The sequence below is a fragment of the Sphaerodactylus townsendi genome, linkage group LG05 (assembly GCF_021028975.2).
Source record: "Sphaerodactylus townsendi isolate TG3544 linkage group LG05, MPM_Stown_v2.3, whole genome shotgun sequence".
Classification (NCBI taxonomy): domain Eukaryota; kingdom Metazoa; phylum Chordata; class Lepidosauria; order Squamata; family Sphaerodactylidae; genus Sphaerodactylus; species Sphaerodactylus townsendi.
In genome coordinates, this window is record NC_059429.1 from 47921257 (window position 1) to 47936869 (window position 15613).

General features: G+C 84.9%; 1 protein-coding gene across 1 annotated transcript in view; it reads right to left on the reverse strand.

Moving 5' to 3' along the window:
* Positions 1 to 655: 655 nt before the first annotated feature.
* Positions 656 to 15613, reverse strand: part of SPATA1 (spermatogenesis associated 1) — a 49284-nt gene continuing 34326 nt past the window's right edge. The window contains exons 13-14 of the mRNA XM_048497846.1: positions 1642 to 1648; positions 656 to 741 (exon numbers count right to left, since the gene is read on the reverse strand). Of these exons, the coding sequence (XP_048353803.1) occupies positions 656 to 741; positions 1642 to 1648 (93 nt within the window). The remainder of the gene's footprint in view (positions 742 to 1641; positions 1649 to 15613) is intronic.

Sequence of the window (15613 nt, forward strand, 5' to 3'; positions counted from 1 at the left end):
AATGCTTCCATGACTGTCTGGGATCAGGGACGGAGCCCCTTCCCGGAGCTGACAGGGACCCACCATCAGCCAGGGACGCACCGTGGGAGGAGGTCGCAGCGGGTGGATCCTGTCGACACCTGGGTGGATCGCGGGCCGACGCAATGGCATTGGGGCAACCTTGGAGGGAGGGAGTAGCCAGCCAGGCTCCCTGAGGCTTCCTGCGGAAGCTGGGAACCACCAGATCGCCGGGGAGGGTGCCAGGACCAGTCGGCAACGTGGCAACGCTCCCAGGGACGTGCCCCAGTCCCTGACCTGTACCAGAGGCTCTGGTCAGGTTCCCAGCGGGGAGGCGGGGCCAGGCTGACCTCTCAGGCCAGGGAGTTGGCAGGCAACCAGGTCCCTGGGGGGCGCGCGCGGGGGCGGAGACCGGTCAAGCTGCCGGCCGAGCATGGCCACAGGTGTGGGAAAAGAGACCGGAAAGATGAGGAGGAGAAATGACCTTGGAGGGAGGGAAAAGAGATATAAGGAGCCCTAAGGAAAAGGCGGGGGTTGGTTGGTGAGAGGGACGGTGAGAGAGAGTAAGGAGGGTGTAGAGAATGTGGCAAGGAGTAAGAGGGAAGTAAAGAAGAGTAACGTGGAAAACCTGGCGAGGAGGGAGGGAGACAGAGAGTAGTCACTCCACAGGCAAACTGTGGGTCAAGTGGGTGCTCAGCACTTCACGCCCCCAAGACAGTGGGCCCAGGACGGACAGCACACCGCCTGAGCAAGGGAAGGAGGGAAGGCAGAGAGTCCTCTGGAGGGGGCTGCGGCGGGGCTTCACCACAGTGACTTAGGACAGGGACAGTTTGGCATATGGAAAGTAAAGTTTTTCCACTTGAGAATATTGTATTGTATTATTTGATTTGTATACCACCCTCCCGCGAAGGGCTCAGGGCAGTAAACAACGACAGCATAATGGCAAAACATCAATAATCATAACATCAAACTACAAAACATCATATAAATATAGCATTATAAACAGCAAAACATTTATGATAATAATATCATAAACTATAAAACATCAACAAACAGCATCATAAGAAATTTAAAAAAACATTGCTACATAGGATAACATTGCTACATAGTTGTACCGTGTTTCCCCAAATATAAGACAGTGTCTTATATTAATTTTTGCTCCCAAAGATGCGCTATGTCTTATTTTCAGGGGATGTATTGTTTTTCTGTGTTCTGTTCGTCGGGCATGCTTCCAAACAAAAACTTTGCTATGTCTTACTTTCGGGGGATGCCTTATATTTTGCACTTCAGCAAAACCTCTACTATGTCTTATTTTTAGGTGATGTCTTATATTCGGGGAAACAGGGTATATGGCCACAAAACTATTTTGTTTTTTAAAAAATTCTTAAAAATCCATTTCTAGCATGTAATTGAAAGGGCACGCAAGCCATAATAGCATGCATAGCAGATCTAAGTTAAAAGAATATGTTTATTATGGTAAAAAAATGCATTGCTGTTTTAGAGCATGTTGTTTAGGGCATGCCAATAAATATTCAATAAAGAATTCTAAAGGAATTCTTAATCCTATCTGTGTTTACTTTCTGGTGCAATCAAAGTTACACTTTTAATAACAGTGAATATCCTAAAGACTCATTTGCAAGTTGCCTTCTTCCTTTGAAAAAAGGGATACAAATGATGAAGAATTACCAAAACTGACCTAACAAAAACAGTGATCTATTATATCACGCTAGATGGGAAAGGAGACAAGCATTGGTTGCAGCACAGATTACTGTAGAGTTTTTGCAAATGAATGGCAGCTTCATCATTTTTCTTTCTCATCCAAAAATATCCCATGATGACAATGAGCTGTCTTTCATATTTCACATCTTCTACTGTTTGAGGTGATTAATACTACCTTGTCAGCTTTCCATCTGCAATACAGTTACTGTATATCTTGATGCTTGGGCAAATCTACAGCTTGGCATCATGCAGGAATAGATGCAGGAAGGGCTTGCCAAGATTTACCAAAGAGGAGATTATTATTAACCTTCCAGAAATTTGTTCTCTACAGACAAGCATACTCCAAGATCTGAATTTGCATTTTTTCATCAGACATCACCCTGTGACCTAGCAAAAGACATTCTGTTTTCTAACAGAACTTAAGAAGAAGAAAAAGGAGCCAATGATACATGACATTAAGACTGATTATTGCTATTTCATTTTCATGTACTTCATACATCCCTGGCCACAATGTTACATCTCCAGAAGAATTGTTCCAAATGGGTTTAGTGAACAATAGCTTAGATATATTCTTCACTCATCCCTAGCAGATGCAAACACAGAGAAATAGTGTCTGGATTTATACCCTCCCACTTTCTCCCCTGCAAAGAGACTCAAAGGGGCTTACAAACTCCTTTTCCTTCTTCTCTCCACAACAAACACCTTGAAAGGCAGATGGGGCTGAGAGAGTTCTGAGGGAACTGTGACTAGCCCAAGGTCACCGAGCAGAAATGTAGGAGTGGAGAAACAAGTCTGGTTCACCAGTTAAGGCTTCACTGCTCATGTGGAGGAGTGGGGAATCAAACCCAGTTCTCCAGATTAGAGTCCATCTGCTCTTCTTAACTACTTCACCATGGCCCTTTCCGCACGGGCCAAAAACGACGGCCTGGGGGCGGTAAAAACGCCACCCCCAGGCCACCGTTCGCACAGGCGGCGCTGCTGCAACGCAGCAGCGCAGACCTGACTGCGCTCCCCCTCCCCCAGGGCGGCGTCAGGCCGCCCTAAAAAACAACCCTTTAAAGGGTTGTTTTTCCCGCAACAGCGTGTTCCCGGCGGCGCGGTGCGAACAGCACCGCCGGGAACACGCTGTTTCCCCTCCCCGTCCCACTCACCGTGTCCCCGTCGTCGGCCTGCTGGCCGTCGAAGCCCCGCCCACGCTGTCCTCCGACCCCTGGAGGTCGGAGGGCAGCGTGGGTGGGGCTTCGACGGCCAGCAGGCCGACGACGGGGACACGGTGAGTGGGACGGGGAAGGGGGGGGGTGGGGGGGGGGGGGGGTGGGGGGGGGGGGGGGTGGGGGGGGGGGGGGGTGGGGGGGGGGGGGGGTTGGGGGTGGGGGGGGTGGGGGGGGGGGGGGGGGGGGGGGGGGGGGGGTGGGGGCGAGGGGCGGTGGGGGGGGGGGGGGTTTGGGGGGAAGGGGCAGGTGGGGGACAGGGGGGGGTGGGGGGGGGGGGGGGTGGGGGGGGGGGGGGGTGGGGGGGGGGGGGGTTGGGGGGGGGGGGGGGTGGGGGGGGGGGGGGGTGGGGGGGGGGGGGGGTGGGGGGGGGGGGGGGTGGGGGGGGGGGGGGGTGGGGGGGGGGGGGGGTGGGGGGGGGGGGGGGTGGGGGGGGGGGGGGGTGGGGGGGGGGGGGGGTGGGGGGGGGGGGGGGTGGGGGGGGGGGGGGGTGGGGGGGGGGGGGGGTGGGGGGGGGGGGGGGTGGGGGGGGGGGGGGGTGGGGGGGGGGGGGGGTGGGGGGGGGGGGGGGTGGGGGGGGGGGGGGGTGGGGGGGGGGGGGGGTGGGGGGGGGGGGGGGTGGGGGGGGGGGGGGGTGGGGGGGGGGGGGGGTGGGGGGGGGGGGGGGTGGGGGGGGGGGGGGGTGGGGGGGGGGGGGGGTGGGGGGGGGGGGGGGTGGGGGGGGGGGGGGGTGGGGGGGGGGGGGGGTGGGGGGGGGGGGGGGTGGGGGGGGGGGGGGGTGGGGGGGGGGGGGGGTGGGGGGGGGGGGGGGTGGGGGGGGGGGGGGGTGGGGGGGGGGGGGGGTGGGGGGGGGGGGGGGTGGGGGGGGGGGGGGGTGGGGGGGGGGGGGGGTGGGGGGGGGGGGGGGTGGGGGGGGGGGGGGGTGGGGGGGGGGGGGGGTGGGGGGGGGGGGGGGTGGGGGGGGGGGGGGGTGGGGGGGGGGGGGGGTGGGGGGGGGGGGGGGTGGGGGGGGGGGGGGGTGGGGGGGGGGGGGGGTGGGGGGGGGGGGGGGTGGGGGGGGGGGGGGGTGGGGGGGGGGGGGGGTGGGGGGGGGGGGGGGTGGGGGGGGGGGGGGGTGGGGGGGGGGGGGGGTGGGGGGGGGGGGGGGTGGGGGGGGGGGGGGGTGGGGGGGGGGGGGGGTGGGGGGGGGGGGGGGTGGGGGGGGGGGGGGGTGGGGGGGGGGGGGGGTGGGGGGGGGGGGGGGTGGGGGGGGGGGGGGGTGGGGGGGGGGGGGGGTGGGGGGGGGGGGGGGTGGGGGGGGGGGGGGGTGGGGGGGGGGGGGGGTGGGGGGGGGGGGGGGTGGGGGGGGGGGGGGGTGGGGGGGGGGGGGGGTGGGGGGGGGGGGGGGTGGGGGGGGGGGGGGGTGGGGGGGGGGGGGGGTGGGGGGGGGGGGGGGTGGGGGGGGGGGGGGGTGGGGGGGGGGGGGGGTGGGGGGGGGGGGGGGTGGGGGGGGGGGGGGGTGGGGGGGGGGGGGGGTGGGGGGGGGGGGGGGTGGGGGGGGGGGGGGGTGGGGGGGGGGGGGGGTGGGGGGGGGGGGGGGTGGGGGGGGGGGGGGGTGGGGGGGGGGGGGGGTGGGGGGGGGGGGGGGTGGGGGGGGGGGGGGGTGGGGGGGGGGGGGGGTGGGGGGGGGGGGGGGTGGGGGGGGGGGGGGGTGGGGGGGGGGGGGGGTGGGGGGGGGGGGGGGTGGGGGGGGGGGGGGGTGGGGGGGGGGGGGGGTGGGGGGGGGGGGGGGTGGGGGGGGGGGGGGGTGGGGGGGGGGGGGGGTGGGGGGGGGGGGGGGTGGGGGGGGGGGGGGGTGGGGGGGGGGGGGGGTGGGGGGGGGGGGGGGTGGGGGGGGGGGGGGGTGGGGGGGGGGGGGGGTGGGGGGGGGGGGGGGTGGGGGGGGGGGGGGGTGGGGGGGGGGGGGGGTGGGGGGGGGGGGGGGTGGGGGGGGGGGGGGGTGGGGGGGGGGGGGGGTGGGGGGGGGGGGGGGTGGGGGGGGGGGGGGGTGGGGGGGGGGGGGGGTGGGGGGGGGGGGGGGTGGGGGGGGGGGGGGGTGGGGGGGGGGGGGGGTGGGGGGGGGGGGGGGTGGGGGGGGGGGGGGGTGGGGGGGGGGGGGGGTGGGGGGGGGGGGGGGTGGGGGGGGGGGGGGGTGGGGGGGGGGGGGGGTGGGGGGGGGGGGGGGTGGGGGGGGGGGGGGGTGGGGGGGGGGGGGGGTGGGGGGGGGGGGGGGTGGGGGGGGGGGGGGGTGGGGGGGGGGGGGGGTGGGGGGGGGGGGGGGTGGGGGGGGGGGGGGGTGGGGGGGGGGGGGGGTGGGGGGGGGGGGGGGTGGGGGGGGGGGGGGGTGGGGGGGGGGGGGGGTGGGGGGGGGGGGGGGTGGGGGGGGGGGGGGGTGGGGGGGGGGGGGGGTGGGGGGGGGGGGGGGTGGGGGGGGGGGGGGGTGGGGGGGGGGGGGGGTGGGGGGGGGGGGGGGTGGGGGGGGGGGGGGGTGGGGGGGGGGGGGGGTGGGGGGGGGGGGGGGTGGGGGGGGGGGGGGGTGGGGGGGGGGGGGGGTGGGGGGGGGGGGGGGTGGGGGGGGGGGGGGGTGGGGGGGGGGGGGGGTGGGGGGGGGGGGGGGTGGGGGGGGGGGGGGGTGGGGGGGGGGGGGGGTGGGGGGGGGGGGGGGTGGGGGGGGGGGGGGGTGGGGGGGGGGGGGGGTGGGGGGGGGGGGGGGTGGGGGGGGGGGGGGGTGGGGGGGGGGGGGGGTGGGGGGGGGGGGGGGTGGGGGGGGGGGGGGGTGGGGGGGGGGGGGGGTGGGGGGGGGGGGGGGTGGGGGGGGGGGGGGGTGGGGGGGGGGGGGGGTGGGGGGGGGGGGGGGTGGGGGGGGGGGGGGGTGGGGGGGGGGGGGGGTGGGGGGGGGGGGGGGTGGGGGGGGGGGGGGGTGGGGGGGGGGGGGGGTGGGGGGGGGGGGGGGTGGGGGGGGGGGGGGGTGGGGGGGGGGGGGGGTGGGGGGGGGGGGGGGTGGGGGGGGGGGGGGGTGGGGGGGGGGGGGGGTGGGGGGGGGGGGGGGTGGGGGGGGGGGGGGGTGGGGGGGGGGGGGGGTGGGGGGGGGGGGGGGTGGGGGGGGGGGGGGGTGGGGGGGGGGGGGGGTGGGGGGGGGGGGGGGTGGGGGGGGGGGGGGGTGGGGGGGGGGGGGGGTGGGGGGGGGGGGGGGTGGGGGGGGGGGGGGGTGGGGGGGGGGGGGGGTGGGGGGGGGGGGGGGTGGGGGGGGGGGGGGGTGGGGGGGGGGGGGGGTGGGGGGGGGGGGGGGTGGGGGGGGGGGGGGGTGGGGGGGGGGGGGGGTGGGGGGGGGGGGGGGTGGGGGGGGGGGGGGGTGGGGGGGGGGGGGGGTGGGGGGGGGGGGGGGTGGGGGGGGGGGGGGGTGGGGGGGGGGGGGGGTGGGGGGGGGGGGGGGTGGGGGGGGGGGGGGGTGGGGGGGGGGGGGGGTGGGGGGGGGGGGGGGTGGGGGGGGGGGGGGGTGGGGGGGGGGGGGGGTGGGGGGGGGGGGGGGTGGGGGGGGGGGGGGGTGGGGGGGGGGGGGGGTGGGGGGGGGGGGGGGTGGGGGGGGGGGGGGGTGGGGGGGGGGGGGGGTGGGGGGGGGGGGGGGTGGGGGGGGGGGGGGGTGGGGGGGGGGGGGGGTGGGGGGGGGGGGGGGTGGGGGGGGGGGGGGGTGGGGGGGGGGGGGGGTGGGGGGGGGGGGGGGTGGGGGGGGGGGGGGGTGGGGGGGGGGGGGGGTGGGGGGGGGGGGGGGTGGGGGGGGGGGGGGGTGGGGGGGGGGGGGGGTGGGGGGGGGGGGGGGTGGGGGGGGGGGGGGGTGGGGGGGGGGGGGGGTGGGGGGGGGGGGGGGTGGGGGGGGGGGGGGGTGGGGGGGGGGGGGGGTGGGGGGGGGGGGGGGTGGGGGGGGGGGGGGGTGGGGGGGGGGGGGGGTGGGGGGGGGGGGGGGTGGGGGGGGGGGGGGGTGGGGGGGGGGGGGGGTGGGGGGGGGGGGGGGTGGGGGGGGGGGGGGGTGGGGGGGGGGGGGGGTGGGGGGGGGGGGGGGTGGGGGGGGGGGGGGGTGGGGGGGGGGGGGGGTGGGGGGGGGGGGGGGTGGGGGGGGGGGGGGGTGGGGGGGGGGGGGGGTGGGGGGGGGGGGGGGTGGGGGGGGGGGGGGGTGGGGGGGGGGGGGGGTGGGGGGGGGGGGGGGTGGGGGGGGGGGGGGGTGGGGGGGGGGGGGGGTGGGGGGGGGGGGGGGTGGGGGGGGGGGGGGGTGGGGGGGGGGGGGGGTGGGGGGGGGGGGGGGTGGGGGGGGGGGGGGGTGGGGGGGGGGGGGGGTGGGGGGGGGGGGGGGTGGGGGGGGGGGGGGGTGGGGGGGGGGGGGGGTGGGGGGGGGGGGGGGTGGGGGGGGGGGGGGGTGGGGGGGGGGGGGGGTGGGGGGGGGGGGGGGTGGGGGGGGGGGGGGGTGGGGGGGGGGGGGGGTGGGGGGGGGGGGGGGTGGGGGGGGGGGGGGGTGGGGGGGGGGGGGGGTGGGGGGGGGGGGGGGTGGGGGGGGGGGGGGGTGGGGGGGGGGGGGGGTGGGGGGGGGGGGGGGTGGGGGGGGGGGGGGGTGGGGGGGGGGGGGGGTGGGGGGGGGGGGGGGTGGGGGGGGGGGGGGGTGGGGGGGGGGGGGGGTGGGGGGGGGGGGGGGTGGGGGGGGGGGGGGGTGGGGGGGGGGGGGGGTGGGGGGGGGGGGGGGTGGGGGGGGGGGGGGGTGGGGGGGGGGGGGGGTGGGGGGGGGGGGGGGTGGGGGGGGGGGGGGGTGGGGGGGGGGGGGGGTGGGGGGGGGGGGGGGTGGGGGGGGGGGGGGGTGGGGGGGGGGGGGGGTGGGGGGGGGGGGGGGTGGGGGGGGGGGGGGGTGGGGGGGGGGGGGGGTGGGGGGGGGGGGGGGTGGGGGGGGGGGGGGGTGGGGGGGGGGGGGGGTGGGGGGGGGGGGGGGTGGGGGGGGGGGGGGGTGGGGGGGGGGGGGGGTGGGGGGGGGGGGGGGTGGGGGGGGGGGGGGGTGGGGGGGGGGGGGGGTGGGGGGGGGGGGGGGTGGGGGGGGGGGGGGGTGGGGGGGGGGGGGGGTGGGGGGGGGGGGGGGTGGGGGGGGGGGGGGGTGGGGGGGGGGGGGGGTGGGGGGGGGGGGGGGTGGGGGGGGGGGGGGGTGGGGGGGGGGGGGGGTGGGGGGGGGGGGGGGTGGGGGGGGGGGGGGGTGGGGGGGGGGGGGGGTGGGGGGGGGGGGGGGTGGGGGGGGGGGGGGGTGGGGGGGGGGGGGGGTGGGGGGGGGGGGGGGTGGGGGGGGGGGGGGGTGGGGGGGGGGGGGGGTGGGGGGGGGGGGGGGTGGGGGGGGGGGGGGGTGGGGGGGGGGGGGGGTGGGGGGGGGGGGGGGTGGGGGGGGGGGGGGGTGGGGGGGGGGGGGGGTGGGGGGGGGGGGGGGTGGGGGGGGGGGGGGGTGGGGGGGGGGGGGGGTGGGGGGGGGGGGGGGTGGGGGGGGGGGGGGGTGGGGGGGGGGGGGGGTGGGGGGGGGGGGGGGTGGGGGGGGGGGGGGGTGGGGGGGGGGGGGGGTGGGGGGGGGGGGGGGTGGGGGGGGGGGGGGGTGGGGGGGGGGGGGGGTGGGGGGGGGGGGGGGTGGGGGGGGGGGGGGGTGGGGGGGGGGGGGGGTGGGGGGGGGGGGGGGTGGGGGGGGGGGGGGGTGGGGGGGGGGGGGGGTGGGGGGGGGGGGGGGTGGGGGGGGGGGGGGGTGGGGGGGGGGGGGGGTGGGGGGGGGGGGGGGTGGGGGGGGGGGGGGGTGGGGGGGGGGGGGGGTGGGGGGGGGGGGGGGTGGGGGGGGGGGGGGGTGGGGGGGGGGGGGGGTGGGGGGGGGGGGGGGTGGGGGGGGGGGGGGGTGGGGGGGGGGGGGGGTGGGGGGGGGGGGGGGTGGGGGGGGGGGGGGGTGGGGGGGGGGGGGGGTGGGGGGGGGGGGGGGTGGGGGGGGGGGGGGGTGGGGGGGGGGGGGGGTGGGGGGGGGGGGGGGTGGGGGGGGGGGGGGGTGGGGGGGGGGGGGGGTGGGGGGGGGGGGGGGTGGGGGGGGGGGGGGGTGGGGGGGGGGGGGGGTGGGGGGGGGGGGGGGTGGGGGGGGGGGGGGGTGGGGGGGGGGGGGGGTGGGGGGGGGGGGGGGTGGGGGGGGGGGGGGGTGGGGGGGGGGGGGGGTGGGGGGGGGGGGGGGTGGGGGGGGGGGGGGGTGGGGGGGGGGGGGGGTGGGGGGGGGGGGGGGTGGGGGGGGGGGGGGGTGGGGGGGGGGGGGGGTGGGGGGGGGGGGGGGTGGGGGGGGGGGGGGGTGGGGGGGGGGGGGGGTGGGGGGGGGGGGGGGTGGGGGGGGGGGGGGGTGGGGGGGGGGGGGGGTGGGGGGGGGGGGGGGTGGGGGGGGGGGGGGGTGGGGGGGGGGGGGGGTGGGGGGGGGGGGGGGTGGGGGGGGGGGGGGGTGGGGGGGGGGGGGGGTGGGGGGGGGGGGGGGTGGGGGGGGGGGGGGGTGGGGGGGGGGGGGGGTGGGGGGGGGGGGGGGTGGGGGGGGGGGGGGGTGGGGGGGGGGGGGGGTGGGGGGGGGGGGGGGTGGGGGGGGGGGGGGGTGGGGGGGGGGGGGGGTGGGGGGGGGGGGGGGTGGGGGGGGGGGGGGGTGGGGGGGGGGGGGGGTGGGGGGGGGGGGGGGTGGGGGGGGGGGGGGGTGGGGGGGGGGGGGGGTGGGGGGGGGGGGGGGTGGGGGGGGGGGGGGGTGGGGGGGGGGGGGGGTGGGGGGGGGGGGGGGTGGGGGGGGGGGGGGGTGGGGGGGGGGGGGGGTGGGGGGGGGGGGGGGTGGGGGGGGGGGGGGGTGGGGGGGGGGGGGGGTGGGGGGGGGGGGGGGTGGGGGGGGGGGGGGGTGGGGGGGGGGGGGGGTGGGGGGGGGGGGGGGTGGGGGGGGGGGGGGGTGGGGGGGGGGGGGGGTGGGGGGGGGGGGGGGTGGGGGGGGGGGGGGGTGGGGGGGGGGGGGGGTGGGGGGGGGGGGGGGTGGGGGGGGGGGGGGGTGGGGGGGGGGGGGGGTGGGGGGGGGGGGGGGTGGGGGGGGGGGGGGGTGGGGGGGGGGGGGGGTGGGGGGGGGGGGGGGTGGGGGGGGGGGGGGGTGGGGGGGGGGGGGGGTGGGGGGGGGGGGGGGTGGGGGGGGGGGGGGGTGGGGGGGGGGGGGGGTGGGGGGGGGGGGGGGTGGGGGGGGGGGGGGGTGGGGGGGGGGGGGGGTGGGGGGGGGGGGGGGTGGGGGGGGGGGGGGGTGGGGGGGGGGGGGGGTGGGGGGGGGGGGGGGTGGGGGGGGGGGGGGGTGGGGGGGGGGGGGGGTGGGGGGGGGGGGGGGTGGGGGGGGGGGGGGGTGGGGGGGGGGGGGGGTGGGGGGGGGGGGGGGTGGGGGGGGGGGGGGGTGGGGGGGGGGGGGGGTGGGGGGGGGGGGGGGTGGGGGGGGGGGGGGGTGGGGGGGGGGGGGGGTGGGGGGGGGGGGGGGTGGGGGGGGGGGGGGGTGGGGGGGGGGGGGGGTGGGGGGGGGGGGGGGTGGGGGGGGGGGGGGGTGGGGGGGGGGGGGGGTGGGGGGGGGGGGGGGTGGGGGGGGGGGGGGGTGGGGGGGGGGGGGGGTGGGGGGGGGGGGGGGTGGGGGGGGGGGGGGGTGGGGGGGGGGGGGGGTGGGGGGGGGGGGGGGTGGGGGGGGGGGGGGGTGGGGGGGGGGGGGGGTGGGGGGGGGGGGGGGTGGGGGGGGGGGGGGGTGGGGGGGGGGGGGGGTGGGGGGGGGGGGGGGTGGGGGGGGGGGGGGGTGGGGGGGGGGGGGGGTGGGGGGGGGGGGGGGTGGGGGGGGGGGGGGGTGGGGGGGGGGGGGGGTGGGGGGGGGGGGGGGTGGGGGGGGGGGGGGGTGGGGGGGGGGGGGGGTGGGGGGGGGGGGGGGTGGGGGGGGGGGGGGGTGGGGGGGGGGGGGGGTGGGGGGGGGGGGGGGTGGGGGGGGGGGGGGGTGGGGGGGGGGGGGGGTGGGGGGGGGGGGGGGTGGGGGGGGGGGGGGGTGGGGGGGGGGGGGGGTGGGGGGGGGGGGGGGTGGGGGGGGGGGGGGGTGGGGGGGGGGGGGGGTGGGGGGGGGGGGGGGTGGGGGGGGGGGGGGGTGGGGGGGGGGGGGGGTGGGGGGGGGGGGGGGTGGGGGGGGGGGGGGGTGGGGGGGGGGGGGGGTGGGGGGGGGGGGGGGTGGGGGGGGGGGGGGGTGGGGGGGGGGGGGGGTGGGGGGGGGGGGGGGTGGGGGGGGGGGGGGGTGGGGGGGGGGGGGGGTGGGGGGGGGGGGGGGTGGGGGGGGGGGGGGGTGGGGGGGGGGGGGGGTGGGGGGGGGGGGGGGTGGGGGGGGGGGGGGGTGGGGGGGGGGGGGGGTGGGGGGGGGGGGGGGTGGGGGGGGGGGGGGGTGGGGGGGGGGGGGGGTGGGGGGGGGGGGGGGTGGGGGGGGGGGGGGGTGGGGGGGGGGGGGGGTGGGGGGGGGGGGGGGTGGGGGGGGGGGGGGGTGGGGGGGGGGGGGGGTGGGGGGGGGGGGGGGTGGGGGGGGGGGGGGGTGGGGGGGGGGGGGGGTGGGGGGGGGGGGGGGTGGGGGGGGGGGGGGGTGGGGGGGGGGGGGGGTGGGGGGGGGGGGGGGTGGGGGGGGGGGGGGGTGGGGGGGGGGGGGGGTGGGGGGGGGGGGGGGTGGGGGGGGGGGGGGGTGGGGGGGGGGGGGGGTGGGGGGGGGGGGGGGTGGGGGGGGGGGGGGGTGGGGGGGGGGGGGGGTGGGGGGGGGGGGGGGTGGGGGGGGGGGGGGGTGGGGGGGGGGGGGGGTGGGGGGGGGGGGGGGTGGGGGGGGGGGGGGGTGGGGGGGGGGGGGGGTGGGGGGGGGGGGGGGTGGGGGGGGGGGGGGGTGGGGGGGGGGGGGGGTGGGGGGGGGGGGGGGTGGGGGGGGGGGGGGGTGGGGGGGGGGGGGGGTGGGGGGGGGGGGGGGTGGGGGGGGGGGGGGGTGGGGGGGGGGGGGGGTGGGGGGGGGGGGGGGTGGGGGGGGGGGGGGGTGGGGGGGGGGGGGGGTGGGGGGGGGGGGGGGTGGGGGGGGGGGGGGGTGGGGGGGGGGGGGGGTGGGGGGGGGGGGGGGTGGGGGGGGGGGGGGGTGGGGGGGGGGGGGGGTGGGGGGGGGGGGGGGTGGGGGGGGGGGGGGGTGGGGGGGGGGGGGGGTGGGGGGGGGGGGGGGTGGGGGGGGGGGGGGGTGGGGGGGGGGGGGGGTGGGGGGGGGGGGGGGTGGGGGGGGGGGGGGGTGGGGGGGGGGGGGGGTGGGGGGGGGGGGGGGTGGGGGGGGGGGGGGGTGGGGGGGGGGGGGGGTGGGGGGGGGGGGGGGTGGGGGGGGGGGGGGGTGGGGGGGGGGGGGGGTGGGGGGGGGGGGGGGTGGGGGGGGGGGGGGGTGGGGGGGGGGGGGGGTGGGGGGGGGGGGGGGTGGGGGGGGGGGGGGGTGGGGGGGGGGGGGGGTGGGGGGGGGGGGGGGTGGGGGGGGGGGGGGGTGGGGGGGGGGGGGGGTGGGGGGGGGGGGGGGTGGGGGGGGGGGGGGGTGGGGGGGGGGGGGGGTGGGGGGGGGGGGGGGTGGGGGGGGGGGGGGGTGGGGGGGGGGGGGGGTGGGGGGGGGGGGGGGTGGGGGGGGGGGGGGGTGGGGGGGGGGGGGGGTGGGGGGGGGGGGGGGTGGGGGGGGGGGGGGGTGGGGGGGGGGGGGGGTGGGGGGGGGGGGGGGTGGGGGGGGGGGGGGGTGGGGGGGGGGGGGGGTGGGGGGGGGGGGGGGTGGGGGGGGGGGGGGGTGGGGGGGGGGGGGGGTGGGGGGGGGGGGGGGTGGGGGGGGGGGGGGGTGGGGGGGGGGGGGGGTGGGGGGGGGGGGGGGTGGGGGGGGGGGGGGGTGGGGGGGGGGGGGGGTGGGGGGGGGGGGGGGTGGGGGGGGGGGGGGGTGGGGGGGGGGGGGGGTGGGGGGGGGGGGGGGTGGGGGGGGGGGGGGGTGGGGGGGGGGGGGGGTGGGGGGGGGGGGGGGTGGGGGGGGGGGGGGGTGGGGGGGGGGGGGGGTGGGGGGGGGGGGGGGTGGGGGGGGGGGGGGGTGGGGGGGGGGGGGGGTGGGGGGGGGGGGGGGTGGGGGGGGGGGGGGGTGGGGGGGGGGGGGGGTGGGGGGGGGGGGGGGTGGGGGGGGGGGGGGGTGGGGGGGGGGGGGGGTGGGGGGGGGGGGGGGTGGGGGGGGGGGGGGGTGGGGGGGGGGGGGGGTGGGGGGGGGGGGGGGTGGGGGGGGGGGGGGGTGGGGGGGGGGGGGGGTGGGGGGGGGGGGGGGTGGGGGGGGGGGGGGGTGGGGGGGGGGGGGGGTGGGGGGGGGGGGGGGTGGGGGGGGGGGGGGGTGGGGGGGGGGGGGGGTGGGGGGGGGGGGGGGTGGGGGGGGGGGGGGGTGGGGGGGGGGGGGGGTGGGGGGGGGGGGGGGTGGGGGGGGGGGGGGGTGGGGGGGGGGGGGGGTGGGGGGGGGGGGGGGTGGGGGGGGGGGGGGGTGGGGGGGGGGGGGGGTGGGGGGGGGGGGGGGTGGGGGGGGGGGGGGGTGGGGGGGGGGGGGGGTGGGGGGGGGGGGGGGTGGGGGGGGGGGGGGGTGGGGGGGGGGGGGGGTGGGGGGGGGGGGGGGTGGGGGGGGGGGGGGGTGGGGGGGGGGGGGGGTGGGGGGGGGGGGGGGTGGGGGGGGGGGGGGGTGGGGGGGGGGGGGGGTGGGGGGGGGGGGGGGTGGGGGGGGGGGGGGGTGGGGGGGGGGGGGGGTGGGGGGGGGGGGGGGTGGGGGGGGGGGGGGGTGGGGGGGGGGGGGGGTGGGGGGGGGGGGGGGTGGGGGGGGGGGGGGGTGGGGGGGGGGGGGGGTGGGGGGGGGGGGGGGTGGGGGGGGGGGGGGGTGGGGGGGGGGGGGGGTGGGGGGGGGGGGGGGTGGGGGGGGGGGGGGGTGGGGGGGGGGGGGGGTGGGGGGGGGGGGGGGTGGGGGGGGGGGGGGGTGGGGGGGGGGGGGGGTGGGGGGGGGGGGGGGTGGGGGGGGGGGGGGGTGGGGGGGGGGGGGGGTGGGGGGGGGGGGGGGTGGGGGGGGGGGGGGGTGGGGGGGGGGGGGGGTGGGGGGGGGGGGGGGTGGGGGGGGGGGGGGGTGGGGGGGGGGGGGGGTGGGGGGGGGGGGGGGTGGGGGGGGGGGGGGGTGGGGGGGGGGGGGGGTGGGGGGGGGGGGGGGTGGGGGGGGGGGGGGGTGGGGGGGGGGGGGGGTGGGGGGGGGGGGGGGTGGGGGGGGGGGGGGGTGGGGGGGGGGGGGGGTGGGGGGGGGGGGGGGTGGGGGGGGGGGGGGGTGGGGGGGGGGGGGGGTGGGGGGGGGGGGGGGTGGGGGGGGGGGGGGGTGGGGGGGGGGGGGGGTGGGGGGGGGGGGGGGTGGGGGGGGGGGGGGGTGGGGGGGGGGGGGGGTGGGGGGGGGGGGGGGTGGGGGGGGGGGGGGGTGGGGGGGGGGGGGGGTGGGGGGGGGGGGGGGTGGGGGGGGGGGGGGGTGGGGGGGGGGGGGGGTGGGGGGGGGGGGGGGTGGGGGGGGGGGGGGGTGGGGGGGGGGGGGGGTGGGGGGGGGGGGGGGTGGGGGGGGGGGGGGGTGGGGGGGGGGGGGGGTGGGGGGGGGGGGGGGTGGGGGGGGGGGGGGGTGGGGGGGGGGGGGGGTGGGGGGGGGGGGGGGTGGGGGGGGGGGGGGGTGGGGGGGGGGGGGGGTGGGGGGGGGGGGGGGTGGGGGGGGGGGGGGGTGGGGGGGGGGGGGGGTGGGGGGGGGGGGGGGTGGGGGGGGGGGGGGGTGGGGGGGGGGGGGGGTGGGGGGGGGGGGGGGTGGGGGGGGGGGGGGGTGGGGGGGGGGGGGGGTGGGGGGGGGGGGGGGTGGGGGGGGGGGGGGGTGGGGGGGGGGGGGGGTGGGGGGGGGGGGGGGTGGGGGGGGGGGGGGGTGGGGGGGGGGGGGGGTGGGGGGGGGGGGGGGTGGGGGGGGGGGGGGGTGGGGGGGGGGGGGGGTGGGGGGGGGGGGGGGTGGGGGGGGGGGGGGGTGGGGGGGGGGGGGGGTGGGGGGGGGGGGGGGTGGGGGGGGGGGGGGGTGGGGGGGGGGGGGGGTGGGGGGGGGGGGGGGTGGGGGGGGGGGGGGGTGGGGGGGGGGGGGGGTGGGGGGGGGGGGGGGTGGGGGGGGGGGGGGGTGGGGGGGGGGGGGGGTGGGGGGGGGGGGGGGTGGGGGGGGGGGGGGGTGGGGGGGGGGGGGGGTGGGGGGGGGGGGGGGTGGGGGGGGGGGGGGGTGGGGGGGGGGGGGGGTGGGGGGGGGGGGGGGTGGGGGGGGGGGGGGGTGGGGGGGGGGGGGGGTGGGGGGGGGGGGGGGTGGGGGGGGGGGGGGGTGGGGGGGGGGGGGGGTGGGGGGGGGGGGGGGTGGGGGGGGGGGGGGGTGGGGGGGGGGGGGGGTGGGGGGGGGGGGGGGTGGGGGGGGGGGGGGGTGGGGGGGGGGGGGGGTGGGGGGGGGGGGGGGTGGGGGGGGGGGGGGGTGGGGGGGGGGGGGGGTGGGGGGGGGGGGGGGTGGGGGGGGGGGGGGGTGGGGGGGGGGGGGGGTGGGGGGGGGGGGGGGTGGGGGGGGGGGGGGGTGG